The sequence below is a fragment of the Carettochelys insculpta genome, chromosome 22, assembly GCF_033958435.1.
Source record: "Carettochelys insculpta isolate YL-2023 chromosome 22, ASM3395843v1, whole genome shotgun sequence".
Taxonomy (NCBI): domain Eukaryota; kingdom Metazoa; phylum Chordata; order Testudines; family Carettochelyidae; genus Carettochelys; species Carettochelys insculpta.
The window spans coordinates 10,290,666-10,305,304 of NC_134158.1; the positions used below are offsets into that span (position 1 = coordinate 10,290,666).

General features: G+C 67.2%; 2 protein-coding genes across 2 annotated transcripts; one reads left to right on the forward strand and one right to left on the reverse strand.

Moving 5' to 3' along the window:
* Positions 1–1,227: 1,227 nt before the first annotated feature.
* On the reverse strand, positions 1,228–5,561 carry LOC142024630 (neural proliferation differentiation and control protein 1-like). Its single transcript, XM_075016771.1, has 9 exons — positions 5,483–5,561; positions 4,876–5,034; positions 4,441–4,554; positions 3,903–4,082; positions 3,746–3,812; positions 3,423–3,507; positions 3,238–3,314; positions 2,614–2,704; positions 1,228–2,413 (listed from the first exon to the last, which is right to left on the reverse strand). The coding sequence occupies exons 1-9, from the start codon at positions 5,559–5,561 to the stop codon at positions 2,282–2,284; spliced, it is 984 nt and encodes a 327-aa protein (XP_074872872.1). The 3' UTR covers positions 1,228–2,281.
* A 5,411-nt stretch (positions 5,562–10,972) lies between these two features.
* On the forward strand, positions 10,973–14,161 carry LSM2 (LSM2 homolog, U6 small nuclear RNA and mRNA degradation associated). Its single transcript, XM_075017723.1, has 5 exons — positions 10,973–11,058; positions 11,971–12,038; positions 12,515–12,545; positions 12,703–12,762; positions 13,515–14,161. The coding sequence occupies exons 1-5, from the start codon at positions 11,056–11,058 to the stop codon at positions 13,638–13,640; spliced, it is 288 nt and encodes a 95-aa protein (XP_074873824.1). The 5' UTR covers positions 10,973–11,055; the 3' UTR covers positions 13,641–14,161.
* The last annotated feature ends 478 nt before the right edge of the window (positions 14,162–14,639 follow it).

The following is a 14,639-nucleotide window of genomic DNA, read 5'->3' on the forward strand; positions in this document are numbered from 1 at the left end:
GCGGGGGGTTAGGGGGGGCTGCGGCAGTGGGCTCTGGGCGCGGGGGGATAGCAGGAAGCAGCCCCCAGGGGAGCCATCAGCGCCTGGGCCGGGCCATTGAAGTGGAGCCTGTGGGGTAAGGGGGGGGCGGTTATCTGCCAGGTTTCGGTCGGATTGATCAGTGAGGGAGGGGCCGTCTGAGGGGAGGGGAGAGAGCCAGGACTCCTGGGTTCTCCCCAGCTATGGGAGGGCAGTGGGGGCAGGTGGTTAGAGGAGGGGGCTGGGAGCCAGGACTCCTGGGTTCTCTGGGCGCTGGGAGGGCAGTGGGGGCTGGTGGTTAGAGCAGAGGTGGGAGCCAGGACTCCTGGGCTCTCCCCAGCGCTGGGAGGGCAGTGGGGGCTGGTGGTTAGGGCAGGGGGATGGGAGCCAGGACTCCTGGGTTCTCCCTGGTGCTGGGAGGGCAGTGGGGGCTGGTGGGTGGAGCGGGGGTTGGGAGCCAGGACTCCTGGGTTCTCCCTGGCGCTGGGAGGGCAGTGGGGGCTGGTGGTTAGGGCAGGGGGATGGGAGCCAGGACTCCTGGGTTCTCTCCGGGGCGCAGTGGCAGCCGTGGGGGCGGGGCGGGAGCCGGACGCCTGGGTTCTCGGCCGGCGGGGCGGGGCCCGAGCACTTAGCAGTCCCTTGGGGGTGAATGACCCGGCTGGGCCCTATTGTGGCGGGTGACAGCGGCTCTTTCAGTGCTCAATGGCCCAGCCCCGGGCCCCTCTCACCTGGGCGCGGCCTTTGTGTGCCGGGATGGGCTGTGAAACCCGGCGGGGGAGTGAGGGGCTGGGGCTGTGGGGTGGGATTGAGGGGCACCAGCGGGCCGGGGACGCGGGTGAGAGTGAGGGGAAGGGGTGGGGGGTCCTGGCAGGGCTAGGCTGAGGCTCCCTCATGGTTCTCGGGGTGCAGTTGCTGGGGGGGTGCTGAGTGTGGGGGGGCTCTCCAGCAGGAGGGGCCCAGTGGGGGTTCTGGGGGGATGGTGGGGGCCAAGCTGCCAAGGAGATCTTGGGGGGCTGGTGATGGACAGGGGGTTCCCTGGATCACAGCATGGGGGGCAGGAAGGGGGCTCTGGGGTGCATCTCCTACCCTACCCCCTTGTCCTGCAACCCCACAGCACTGTCACAGCAGCAGCCAGCCCCCCAGGTCCCCCCATCAGCTTTGGGGCCCCAACTCACGCACCCATCTCATCTTTGCTTTTCCCTTTTATTCCATGTTGGCGGGTTGAATAAATAAGACACACGGGGGCAGGAGAACACTTGGGGGGCAGCAGCTTGGGGGGCAGGGGGAGCAGCGCCCCCTGCAGAGGGTGGGACCTGCCCCAGGGATCCCGGCAGCCACTGGGTGGGTGGGAGCGGGATAGAGCCACGTCAGCCATGTAGCTGTGGCACGCGGGTAAGTCCCACACCCACCACGTGGGCTGTCATGTGACTCAGCCCATGGCCCTGACACAGGTCGTCCCACCACAACTGTCGCTCCCACGTGGGCCGCAGGCCAGCCCACATGGGATACCCCAGGGCCACACGATGGCACGTGACAGCCCATGTGCAATGCACCAGGGCCACGTGATCTCACATGACAGCCCACGTGCGATGTACCAGGGCCACGTGATCTCACATGACAGCCCATGTGCGACGCACCAGGGCCACGTGATCTCACATGACAGCCCACGTGTGATGCCCCAGGGCCACATATTTTCACGTGACAGCCCACATGCGACACCACAGGGCTGGTGTGGGCCTGGTGCACGGGCCGTGCGGCGTGGACAACAGTGAGAATGCCACGTCACGTACAGACACGCCCTGGGGCCCGGCCCACGCCAAGGGACACGTGATGGCACATGACAGCTGGGGACACACAGGTGTGGCCGGGTGGGATCCAGTCGGTCCCGCGTCACGTGGGGGGGGCAGTCACCCCCCCATTGCTGCTCTCGGGCTCAGGGGAGGGGAAGTTCCTGGGCCGTATTGGCCCTGACTCAGCACATGGGGCAGACTCGGGGTCATGGCGGCAGGGCCCCTCCCCCAGGTCCGGGCTCCACCCAGGGGTCCTGCCCCAGTCACTAGGCACCTGTATCAGCCCCTGGGCCATATTGCCTGGGGGCGGGGCGGTGTTGTGTCCCCACAGGTCCCCCTGAGCCCAGCCAGCCGCCATCCCCGGTTCCTCCGGTCAATATGCGCCCCCCCCCACCGCCATCTCCCCACCATGTCTGGGCCGGGGTGTGGGGCTGGCTGGGGTGCCAGGGGTCAGGTCGGGGCAGGGCCAGGGGCTAGGGGGTGCTGCTGGGGGCGGGGCTAGGGGGACAGCGCTGCCTGGGGGGTGGGGCAGGGGGGCGCTGGCGGGGGGGTGCCAGTGGGGGTCCCGTGCCGAAGAGGGGATTGTGGATTTCCATCTCGCCGCTCTGGGAACAGGAGAGGGAGGGAGAGAGAAAGGAAGGTGTTAGTCAGGGGCACTGTTCCAGGGAAGATCGCAGCACCCACCCCACCCCCGCCAGTCCAGCGCCCCCCTGCCAGCCCCGCCCCTGCCCAATGCCCCACGACAGCCCCGCCCCTGCCTGGCACCCCCTGCCAGCCCCACCCCCACCCCACCCGGTGCCCCTACCGGTGCCAGTCCGGGGCATTCGTACACGGTGTACTCGCCGCTCTCGGTCTCCGACTCGGTCGACAGCTGCTGGACGGGCTTCGGGGGGCTCCTGGGGGGGGCCAGACCCACAGCTGGGTGAGGAACCTCCTGGGGGGTGGGGCAGGGAATCCGGGGGTGCCTCCGGAGCTGGGGGGGGCATCCAGGGGCCCCCGTGTCCGGCTGGGAAAATGGGGGGGGTCTACATCTCCCCAAGCGTCAGCCCGTCTCCCCTCTCCCACCAGAGACCAGGCGATCCAGGGGGCTGAGCTCAGCTGTTCCCAGAGACCCCCCAGCGGGGGCAGCTTAGGGGGACCAGGTGGTGGGTGGGGGTCAGTTGGGTAAAGGGGGGGGAGCGGAACTGAGGGGCAGGTGGGGGAGCTGGAGGCTTAGGGGGAGCGGGAGGGACAGTGTCTGTGGGGCACGTGGGGTGGGGGAGGGCAGGGGTGGATGGGGGGGTGATCTGCCCCCACTTCTGTCACGGGCAGGACATGCGTGTTACATGTGGCCCTGGGAGCCCAGTGTCCTGCCCCCTAACTAAGCTCCACCCCCTCCCCTCCCAAAGCCAATGGGCTGAGTTGAGGTGGGGGGGGGCGGGCCACTCACTCCTCATTGGTCAGGACCTTCTTCTGGTGCTGGAAGTGGTGCACCTGGCAGGCCTGGGCCAGGCGGGCGTCCATGTACTGGGGGGACAGACAGACAGATGGGAGGGGGTCACTGGTCGGGGAAGTGGCCGCCCCGGACGCCTGGGACCCCGGCCCCTGGGGGGCAGTGAGGAAGGGGGGGCTCACCATTCCGGGCTGGTGGTACCGATAGTGATTCCTGCGGTACGTCGCGTCCGCCGTCTTCTGGGCCAGACGCACCTCCTGCTGCAACCTAGGGGCACGGGGGGTCAGAGCGGGGGAGGTGGGGAGCCGGGGGGCAGGAGCGAGGGGCACTGGGGGGTGGGAGTGAGGTGTGCTGGGGGCGGGGGCTGGGAGCCCAGAGCTGGGGGCAGGTGGGGGGCCCAGAGCTGAGGGGCAGGCGGGGGGCTGGGAGCCCAGAGCTGTGGGCAGGCGGGGGTCCCAGGGCTGGGGGCCCGGAGCTGGGGGGGCAGGCGGGGGGCAGTTCCTACCTGTACCAGCAGAGGGCAGCCACCAGCAGCCCGGCTACCCCGGTGACCGTACACATCAGCACCAGCACTGGGGGGGGGGAGAGGCATTAGCCCCTTGAGCACTCACCCCCCCACCCCCACGCCTCCCTCCCCCCACCCCCAGCCCCCCCCCACTTACACAGAGACACAGCCTCAGGCAGCCGGGGTGCCGGGGGGCCCATGTTCACATCCTCCTCTGGCTGGGGGGGCCCAGTACTGGGGACCGGGGTGGAGGGGGGCCTGGTGGGGGGGGGCAGTGCCGAGGTGGGGGGCGTCTCAGTGGGTGAAGAACCCGGGGGGTCCAGCCCCATGGAGCTGGCTGCAGAGACAAAGATGTTACAGCCCCCCCAGAGATCTCGCCCCCCATCCCCCAGAGATCTCACCCCCACGGCCCCCAGAGATCTCACCCCTGCCCTCCAGAGATCTCGCCCCCCATCCCCCAGAGATCTCACCCCCCACGGCCCCCAGAGATCTCACCCCTGCCCTCCAGAGATCTCGCCCCCCATCCCCCAAAGATCTCACCCCCCCGGCCCCCCAGAGATCTTGCCCCCCATTCCCCAGGGATCTCACCCCCCATCCCCCAAAGATCTCACCCCCCCGGCCCCCCAGAGATCTCACCCCCCATCCCCCAGAGATCTCACCCCCCATCCCAGCCGCAGGGTCCCCTCCCTCCCTACCGTGCTGGGGCGAATCCGTCCCCCGGGTCCTGAGCTCCTTCCGCTTCTTGGCCACCAGGGAGCGGATGAGAGCAGCCAAGTCGCTGGCTCCGGCCTGAGCCTTCGCGCTGTCCTCTTGGGGACAAACACACACCTGAGGCCCCCACCCCAGAGGTGGCTGCAGCTCAGTTCCAGGCCCAGGGCCCCCGGTGGAAGCTGTTCTAGGCAGCAGTGACCCCTGTTCCTCCCCAGAGCCAGCTGCATCTCAGCACCAGGCAACGCAGCGCCACCTCCCTGCCTGGGCTGTGGGACCTCCAGTTGGACTGGGGGGGCGATGGGGTTGTGCACAGAGGGGTGACACCCCCCCAGTACCCAGAGTGTGTCCCACGGAGACCCCCCTGCCAGCTGGGACAGGCGCCCTCCCTGCCGCCCCCCAGCCCTGCCGGTGCCCCTCACCATGCCTGTGGGGCTTCCTGAGGACACAGTCCCCCCCCGAGTCTTCGTAATAGGGGCGGAGGCAGGGCCCACAGCTCCGGATCCCAGCAGGGCCACAGCCCTGGCGCCGGCGCAGGAGGCAGTTCAGCCGGAACCGGGCCGGGCAGGTCGGTGTCGGGCCTGTAGGGACAGAACTGGTCACCTGGGCCCCAGCCCCTGCTCTAACCACCAGCCCCCACTGCCCTCCCAGCGCCAGGAGAACCCAGGAGTCCTGGCTCCCAGCCCCCCTGCTCTAACCACTAGGCCCCACTCCCCGGCCAGTGTTCCTTCATCTTAAAATCGTCACCCCAGTTCTCAGCCACGGCAAGAGACAAAAATATCCTATGCTCCCCACAAGCCCTGCCGGTGCCCCCAGCCCCATGACCCCTGCCCCCCAGAGCCCTGCCGGTGCCCCCAGCCCCATGACCCCTGCCCCCCAGAGCCCTGCCGGCGCCCCCAGCCCCGCCGCTGCCCCCCGCCCCACAGCCCCTGCCCATCAACCCTGCCGGGGCCCCTCACTCCCGCCCCGCAGCCTCCCGAGGCTGGGGAGAGAACCCAGGAGTCCTGGCTCCCCGCCCCTCCCCCTCACCTGCGTCCCCGCCGCCCGCCGGGGCGACCCCCAGCCCGAGGAGGACGATCAGGGCCGGCAGCCAGCGCAGGGGCCGCATCGCTGTGGGGGGGGGGTCCCCGCCTCCGGCTCCGCCCTCCCGGCGGGAGGAGGGGCTAGCTGTGTTTATGAATGAACCGTGGGGGGCGGGAGGCGGAGCCCAGAGTCTCCTTCGCTTCCAGCCCCAGACGTGGGGAGTTGTTCTGTGCCGCTGGTCCCCAGACCGCCCCCCCCAGAGGTGGGCGCATCCCAGCGCCGGTGCCGGGGCTCTGTTCTAAGTGGCGGTTACCTGCTTGTCCCTCCCCAGAGCCAGCTGCATCTCAGCCCGGCCTCTCTGCCGGCTCTGGGGCCGCGAGCTGGGCTGGGGGGTGATGGGCTGGTGCACAGAGCAGGGTGACCCCTCAGAACCCAGGAGTCCTGTCTCCGGGCCTCTGCTCTAACCACCAGCCCCTACTGCCCCCCCAGCGCCAGGGAGAACCCAGGAGTCCTGGCTCTCAGCCCTGCCCCCCCAGCTGTCACCATGGCAACCAGCTCCCTGCACTGCTGGACCAGGGATGAGGTGGCTGCCGCAGTGGGTTGCCATGGTGACGGGATGCAGTGGGGGGTGATCCCCACCCCCTTAGTTCTGGGGGATGGAGGAGGAGCCAGGATGTGCAGGGTGCGGTGAGGGGTCCCTGGGGGTGCTGTCCTGCCCACCCACCAGCCCTCACTGCCCCAGAGCCAAGACCACCCCCCTCAGGCCCCACAGGCTGCTGCAGCACTACCCTGACTGCCCAGCTCCACTACATCAGTGCCTTGGGAGGGCAGTGGGGGCTGGTGGTTAGAGCAGGGGGCTGGGAGCCAGGACTCCTGGGTTCTCTCTGGCACTGGGAGGGCAGTGGGGGCTGTTGGTTAGAGATGGGGGCTGGGAGCCAGGACTCCTGGGTTCCCTCCCCAGCTCTGGGAGGGGTCAGGTGGGTTGCAGCAGAGGGGCTGGGAGCCAGGACTGCTGGGTTCTCTCTGGCACTGGGAGGGCAGTGGGGCCTGGTGGTTAGAGCTGGGAGCCAGGGCTCCTGGGTTCTGTCCTGGTGCCAATACTGACACAGGCTGGTGCTGTTGTTGGCTTCATCCATGCACAGTGTTCACCCGACTCTGCTGTGGTGCGGCAGGCCCAGCTATCTGAGGACCCCGCCGCCTGCAACACACAGCTCATGCCTGGGCCGGGGCCAGAGGGCTTCCCTTGCCGGCGGGGGGTGGTGATGCTTTGGGATGGGAATTTCTCTAGTTCTCGTGGTTCTTTCTGGCCTCAGACATGGGTCCAGCTGCCCTCAGCAGAGCTCCAGCCCTTGGCTCTCAGTCAGGGCCGCCCGACCCCAACCCCCAGAGATGCCCCTTTTTAACGCCCTTAGCAGCTGGGGCCGAGACCGAGACCTCACCACCGCAGTCACCAGCAGGACTGTAACACAGCGGGTTCCTCCGGCATTTGAGCAGGATATGGCTCAGGGTCGGAGCCTAGACGCGCAGCCAGCCTGGAGAACGCCAGCGTGGGGGCGACCCCCTGAGTGTGGGGCACTTCGGCTCGGTGAGTTTTCTGCAGCGTTTGAATATGAGACGCTGGATTTTATTTTATATTTTTCACAAATGTTCAGACTGTTGAGCTTTTATTTGACCACAAAAATAACTGCACAGGACGGCTCCCCAGCCCCATTAGCTGTACCCAAAGACAGACCTTCTGGACAGGAGCATTTGTCTCCTAAGAGTGAGCTGAAGGAACCTTTGAGTCATGGAGAGAACTGGGTCTAGTTACCTTTAAAAATGCCAGTGTAGAACATCATCTTACTCTGACTCTTCACCCCGAGCGGTTTTCTCCCTACTGTTGTGGCAGCGTTTGAGTGCAATGAATTGTTGGATTTTTTTCAACGTATGCATCACTCAGCCACTGAAATAAGGCATTTTTCTCGCCCCGTCTCTTTGGCACTAACAATCAGGCGGCGGCCTTGGGTATAACTGGCCAGGCTCAGCAAACGAGCAGGAGTGAGTGGCGTGTTATTTTTAACCGCGACTGTTTTTCTCCTAACTGGTATCCAGTCATCTGAGTGGAAGCCCTGTTCATTTTGCAACTGATTGAAAACCCTTTACAGGCTGGGTGGGGTGAGGGGTCTCATCCCCATGACCGACGTGTCCATAGCGCCGTCCTGTGGGACGTGACTGCCCGCCGTGAGCCGCCACCCAGCCCCTGCGCTTTGGGAATAAAACCAAGAGGGAAACAGACTCGGGGGGAGTAGCAGAGAAGGGGTCCCAGGAAGACGTGGCCCTGGGCTCACAGGCGGGTCAGACGGGTAATCCACATCCCCACTGTCCTGCAGCACCGGCCCAGCCACAGCCACTCTGGGGAGGTTTGGGGGTGTCTGGCAAAGGGGTAGCTCCTGGCTGCGCCCCCTCAGGCCCCTGCGTCACGCCTGTTGCCCAATAAGGATGTCGTCTCGTCGGCGCTTGTCTGAGATTCTGCAATGAGAACGTGGAGGGGGATTCACCGACTGAGCTGCTGGGAGAGGGAGTCTGGGGGGTACAGGGAGCCAGAACTCCTGGGGTCTTTCCCAGCACATGGAGGGGAGCGGGAGCTAGTGGTTAGAGCAGGCGCAACGTTCCCTGCCACCTCCTACAGTGGCTGTATCCTCGGCTGGCTCTTGCCTCTGCAGGCTCCCGTGCCTCAGTTTACCTCCTTTGTGCCTGGGCGTGTGGGGGGGCGGGGCCTGGATGATTCCCAGAGTCACTGGGCCTGATTGGCTGCATTCCTGCCCCAAGGGGGCTGAGTCAGCCCTGCGCCCCACCCAGCCAGCGAGTTCGCAGCTGGTCCAGCCGGCTGCAGTGGTACCAGGGCCAGCCTGTCCCTGCGACCCCGGCCGGGTGGGAGCCAGGCCCACCTCACGCGGCAGGGCTGGCATCTGATCAGGGGTCCCGCGCTTCCCAGCCTGCAGGGCCATACGCCTGCGCGTCGAAGGCAAACTGAGGCACAGTGCCGCAAACCAGGGATGGAACCCAGGAGTCCGGGCTCTCCTACCCGAGAGGGGAAGAGTCTAGGGCCCGGAAGAGCGGGTCTATTGTTCCAGGGGGAGGTGCACCCTGCTTCCCTGGACCCATAGCTGGGTGTCTGCCCCATCCGGCCCCCCCCCGGGTGTCCCCCGCGTACCTCTCTTCCGCCGGCACAGCCGCTTCACGACGTACCACGCCCATCGCAGCAGGAGACAGAAGCACTGGCAGCGGTCACACATCGCGGGTCGGGGGCTGCGCCAGGCGGGAACAGAACCGCGTGAGAGCAGCCGGGCGGGGTCAGCGCCAAGGGACGTGTCCCCCCCGGCCCCGGCCCGTCGGTAGCGCGCCCCAGTGCCCGGGTGGGTTCCTGGTGGCTGCCAGAGCCGCTCCTGCCGGGCTCACCAGGACCCTGCCGGGCTGGCGTCTGCCTCGCCCCCACCTTATCCCAGCTGCAGCCCAGCCCTGTTCCCGGGCTGGGTGGGGCTGGCATCCCATCCCACTGGCCCTGGCGTAATGAACCGCCACGCACGCACGCCTCCGCAGCCCTGCAGCCCCGGCCCAGCCGGCTGGAGTTCGCGCCAGGAGCAAACCGGCAGCAACAGCTCCCGAGTTAAATGGGGCTGGTGAGATCCCTGGAGGGTCCCTGGTCTGGCTGGGTCCCCAGAGGGTCCCCTGTCCCCCAGCCAGGTGGGTCTCTGGAGGGTCCCCAGTCCCCTGTCCAGCCGCTCCCGGCACTGCGGCATGAGCTCCTGGGGACCCATTGCACCACAGGGGGATTTTAACCCCTTAATCTTTTTCACAGCTCTTCTTTGAGCACCAGGGATACAGCACCAGACCTGGCTCCAGCCATGGGGGCACCAGGCGAGGCCCCTCCTCTGGAATCCCAGGGCAGTGCAGCCCTGCAGCTCATGGCCATCCGGCTCTCCCCCCCCATACCCCACTCCCGGGGAGCACCCCCATGGCCCCCAGCAGCCAGCGCCCGGCCCGGTGTCTCCCCTCTGCTGCTTACCTGTCTCCAGCGTCTCACTGCCTCTCCCGCTGGGCCAGGTTTATGTACCCGCCTCCCCACCCTGGGGCGTCCGGCCCAGCCCAGCTGGATCCCAGCGGGGAGCAGTCACGGGGTGGGGAGCGCCTGGCTGCTTTCACAACCACCCCCAGGCCTCGGCCGGGTGCCAGCCGCCCCCGAACCTGGCTCCTGCCCTGCCTGCGCTGGGGTCCCCGATGGGGACAGAGGTCTGGGGCAGGGGGACCTGTGGGAGGTGCTGCAGAGCTGGCCCCCCCCCCTCTATGGGATGGGGGCTGCCCATTGGGGGGCTGATTCCCTGGCCCCACTCCCCTCAGGGGACCCAGGACATGGGGGGAGTCTTGCAGCCCTGGGGGGATCTGATATGCTTTCCCTCCTCCAGCATGAGCTAAGAACCGGTGGGGGCCTGTCCTCCCAGCCCCCCACATGTGGTCCAGAATCTGCACCCCCCCCATGTGAAACTCAGAATGTGGGGCGCCCCCATCCCTCTGGGGTGTCTCTGCCCCCCGAGGTGTAGCTCAGAATCTGGGGCGTCACCGTCCCTCTGGGTTTCTCTGGGGGGTCTCTGGGTGAGAGCGCGATGCCAATGCAGAGCTCCATGTCGGAGACCCCGGTGACCCCACGTGGGATGTGGGGGGGCAGCACGATGCATAGAAAGTGCAGGAGTTGGCTTGGCTCCCCCTCAGCTGGATATCACTCAAAGGAGCCAAGCCAGGCTGGGATCTCGCCACTGCCCGGCCAGGTCTGCAGCTGCTGCTGGCTGGCAACTGGGGGCCTAGTCCCAGCACCCCAACCCCACCCCGAGCCAGAGAGAGAACCCAGGAGTCCTGGCTCCCAGTCCCCTGCTCTAACCACCAGCCCCCACTGCCCTCCCAGCGCCGGAGAAAACCCAGGAGTCTGGGCTACCAGCCCTCCCCGTAGACCCCTCCTGCTCAGGGCCCCTCTTGGGGGGTGTCCCCTTTTTGTTGCTCCCCCATCGCCCTGAATTTTAAAGGGCCGGCGGTCCTTCCCCCTGCTCCTGTCTAGGGAGTGGTGACATCCTAGTGCGGGCCCAGAGTAGAGGGGCGCTGGGCCGGGCCGGGCCGGGCCGGGCCAGGCCCCACGGGGGAGCAGGGAGGGGCAGGGGCTTGTCTGGGACCCCTGGCGTTGTTTCGGGCCTTTCGGTGGCCCCAGGGGGATATGGGGGAGGGGCGATCCGCATGGGGAGATGGGGGGGGGCTGGGCTGGGAGCGGAGTGGTCCGTGACTCATTGCACAGCCAGCGTGGGGGTTCTGGGGAGCGGCCCCTTTAAGTGGGAGTAACAGGGCGCGTCCCCTTTAAGAGTTGGAGTAACAAGGCGCGTCCCCTTTAAGAGTGGGAGTAAGGGTGCGCGGCCCCTTTAAGAGCCTCCCCTCCCTCCTCACGCGCTTCCCCCCGCCCCCCGCCTCCACGTTCGGTCCCGCCCCGCTGGAGGAAACCCGCCGACCGCAGTGCGCCTGCGCGGCCCGGGGTCGCCGCTTGCTGTGCTGCCGCCGGCGGGATGGTGAGAGCGTGACGTCACTGCCGCGGGGGGATACCCCGGCGGGGCCACGTGGGGCGGGGGGGGACCACACGTTCCCTGCTGCTGGAGCATGGGGGGGGGGGGTCTGGCTGGTTTGGGGGCGGCCCTGGGGGATGTGAGGGGTGCGGGGCTGGTCCCCCTCTAGCTGCTAGAGGAAGTGGGGGGGTGTATGGCCACTGTGGGTGCGGGCGCTGGGGGGATGGGGCGGGAGTGCTGGGGCGTGTGGGGCACTGGGGGGATGAGGTGGGGTGGCGGCATGTGGGGGGCTGGTGGTTGAAGTGGGATGGGGGTGCTGGGGGGGTCGGCGGTGGGGATGCTGGGGGGATGAGGTGGGGTGGGGATGCTGGGGGGATGAGGTGAGGTGGAGGTGCTGGGGGACTCGGCGCTAAGGGGATGAGGTCGGGTGGGGCCGTGTGGGGCGCTGGTTGGGATGAGGTGGGGTGGGGGTGCTGGAGCCGCGTGGGGCTCTGGGGGCAGCACTCCTCAGCTGCTGGAGCACATGGTGGGCCCGGCTGGTTTGGGGGCAGCCCTGGGGCCTGTTGGGGGGCAGGGGAGCGATGCTGCTGGCTGTGGAGGTGTGGGTCACAGTCATCCCCTGAAGGGGCCCCCATTACTTCTGGGGTGGTGCTGGGGCTGCTGTGGGGCTCTGGAGGAGCCAGGGCGGCCGAGGACCCTGGTGCATGAGCCGGGCTGGGCGTTTGGGGGGCTGCCATCTGTGTGCCCATGAGCCGCTGGGACTGGGTGCAGTGTGGAGGCTGGACAGGGGCGGTGGGGTGGGGTGGGATGGCCTGTGGGGGTCCCTGGGCCTGGCAAGGGGGGGATGGAACAGGGGCGCTTGCAGGATGTGGGGCAGGGACACAGCCCTCTCTTTGGTCCCCCTGTCTCTCTTGGCAGCTTTTCTACTCCTTCTTCAAGTCCTTGGTGGGCAAGGACGTGGTGGTGGAGTTAAAGAACGACTTGAGGTGAGTTCTGGAGTGTGTGTGTGTGGGGGGGTCCTCAATTGAAACTTTAAAGGGTGCGATCCATAGTCTATGGAGACTGAAGGATGCCTACTGCTACTACTACTGTGTGTATGTGTGTGGGGGGGGGTCCCTTTCTCTGTGCCCCACACCAGCCCCCACTGCCCTCCCAGTGCCGGGAGAACGCAGGAGTCCTGGCTCCCAGCCCCCTGCTCTAACCACCAGCCCCCACTGCCCCCCCTAGAGCCAGAGAGAACCCAGGAGTCCTGGCTCCCAGCCCCCTGCTCTAACCACCAGCCCCCACTGCCCCCCCTAGAGCCAGAGAGAACCCAGGAGTCCTGGCTCCCAGCCCCTGCTCTAACCACCAGCCCCCACTGCCCCCCCTAGAGCCAGAGAGAACCCAGGAGTCCTGGCTCCCAGCCCCCTGCTCTAACCACCAGCCCCACTGCCCTCCACTAACGCCCCCATCTCTGTTGCAGTATCTGTGGGACTCTCCATTCAGTGGACCAGGTAAGAGACTTCCAGGTTATCTTCAGAGCCGGTCCCCTTGGCCCTGCGCCCCCCCCCCCCCCGGCTTTGGGGGGCCCTGCCCCACTGCTTGCCCCCTTGCTGAGGTAGGCAGAGCGCGGCCCGGTGCTAAAGTCCGTGTGTCTGTCCCTCCTGCCAGTACTTGAACATCAAACTGACGGACATCAGCGTGACGGACCCGGAGAAGTACCCCCACATGGTGAGGGGCAGAGCCCTGGGGCTGGGGGGCAGCAGAGGTGCGGGTGGCGCTCCTTGTGGGTGGGTCTGGGCCCCACTTCCCAGGGGGTGGGGACAGTCCATTCAGGTAGCTGGGTGGGGGGGCAGAGTGTGGGAGGGACTAGTCCATTCAGCCAGCGGGGGGGGGGGGTGGCAGCGAGTGGGGGGGCAGTCCATTCAGCCAGTGGCGGGGGGGCAGGGCCATGGTGGGGGACAGGGCTGTGGGTGGGAGGGACCAGTTCATTCAGCCAGTGGGAGGGGCAGGGCTGAGGGTTTGGGGGGGCAGTCCATTCAGCCGGTGGGGGGGGGGCAGGGCGGGGGTGGGGACACGGGAGAGGATAGTCCATTCAGCCAGCAGGGGACAGGGCCGTGGGGTGGGGTGGGGGGGGGAAATAGTCCATTCAGCTGGCGGAGGGGGGCAGGGACACGGGTGGGAGGGACCAGTTCATTCAGCCATGGGGGGGCAAAGCCTCGGGGGGGGGGGGAGGATAGTCCATTCAGCCATGGGGGGGGAGCAGGGCCATGGGGGGGGGGGGGATAGTCCATTCAGCCGGCGGGGGGGGGAGCAGGTCCATGGGAGGCGGGGATAGTACATTCAGCCGGCGGGGGGGGGGAGCAGGTCCATGGGAGGCGGGGATAGTACATTCAGCCGGCAGGTGGTGGGGGGGAGATAGTCCATTCAGCCGGCAGGGGTGGGGGGCCGTTGCAGTGCCCCCTGACGGGGTCTCTCCCCAGCTGTCGGTGAAGAACTGCTTCATCCGGGGCTCGGTGGTGCGCTACGTCCAGCTGCCAGCCGACGAGGTGGACACACAGCTGCTGCAGGACGCCGCGCGCAAGGAGGCGCTGCAGCAGAAGCAGTGACGCCCGGACGCCTGGGTTCCTCCTCCCCAGCGGCCGGGGAGAGCTGAGGGGAGCCCAGGCATCCGGGGCCCAGCGGGGGGAGCTCAGCTGTTGCTTAGGAGGGTGGAGTGGGGGCTGGGCCTTTTGCAGGGCCCTGGGTACCTGGGTTCCGGATGCCAGGTCTGGGCTGGTGCTCCCCAGAGCAGAGTGTTCCTTGGGGGGGTCTGCGTTATTTCCCCTCATTGGGGAAAAGGGGGGGCCCTCACGGGCATGTCTGCATCTCCCCCCAGTTCCTGGGTGTAGCTGTTCAAGCTTCATGTTCGGTTCTCAGCTCTATTTTCTGCCCGCTTCTTAAAGGGGGTGAGACTCCCCTCTCCTTTTCCGGGGTGGCGTTAACCCCGGTGGCTCTCTGTGGGCCAGCTCCTGGAGGGGGTGCGGTGGACAGGGGCCCATGGCCCTGATGGGAGGTGGGGAGGTTGGGCTGAGGGGCTGGAGGTTGTTTTTTATGTTGGGTTTGTGGTGCAGAATAAAATCTGGGAGACAAGTGGTACACGCGTGTTGTTGACTGGGGGGCTTAGCGGCTGGGCCCCCAGTGCTCGCATTCAGCTGGGGGGAAACTGAGGCACAGGCCTATGTGACTTCCTCAGGATCACACAGGATGGAGAACCTAGGTGTTGGGGCCCTCAGCCGTGACCCCATCTTCTCCTGGTCACTGCCTGGGTGGGTGGAGGTGGGACCATGGGGAGCAGAGGGGCCCTGGGGTCCCTTGTGTGGTCTGTGCTCAAGGGGGCCTGCCAGGGGCTATCCCCCAGCCACAGCACCAGGGGCCTCCCCCCGTGTTGGTTTGCCCACCAGCTGCCTCCTCTTTCTTTCTCTGGGGCTTGTTTTCTGATCAGCCAATTTGATACAGGAACTTCTGGGAAACTTCTGGGACCCTGGCGTGTTGGGGGGAGAGGGCGGCAGGACTCCTGGGTTCTCCCCTGTTGGGGGCGGGGAGCCCGGGCTCCTGAGTTCTTTCCC

Excerpts from the sequence above, each read along its gene's own strand:
- LSM2 (XM_075017723.1), top strand. Across the intron at positions 12,546-12,702 it reads CTCTCCATTCAGTGGACCAG|TACTTGAACATCAAACTGAC; the intron begins GTAAGAGACTTC and ends CCCTCCTGCCAG. Across the intron at positions 12,763-13,514 it reads CGGAGAAGTACCCCCACATG|CTGTCGGTGAAGAACTGCTT; the intron begins GTGAGGGGCAGA and ends GTCTCTCCCCAG.
- LOC142024630 (XM_075016771.1), bottom strand. The coding sequence starts at position 5,561 with ATGCGGCCCCTGCGCTGGCTGCCGGCCCTGATCGTCCTCCTCGGGCTG. Across the intron at positions 4,083-4,440 it reads GACGGATTCGCCCCAGCACG|CCAGCTCCATGGGGCTGGAC; the intron begins GTAGGGAGGGAG and ends TTGTCTCTGCAG. Across the intron at positions 3,813-3,902 it reads GCCTGAGGCTGTGTCTCTGT|TGCTGGTGCTGATGTGTACG; the intron begins GTAAGTGGGGGG and ends CCCCCCCCCCAG.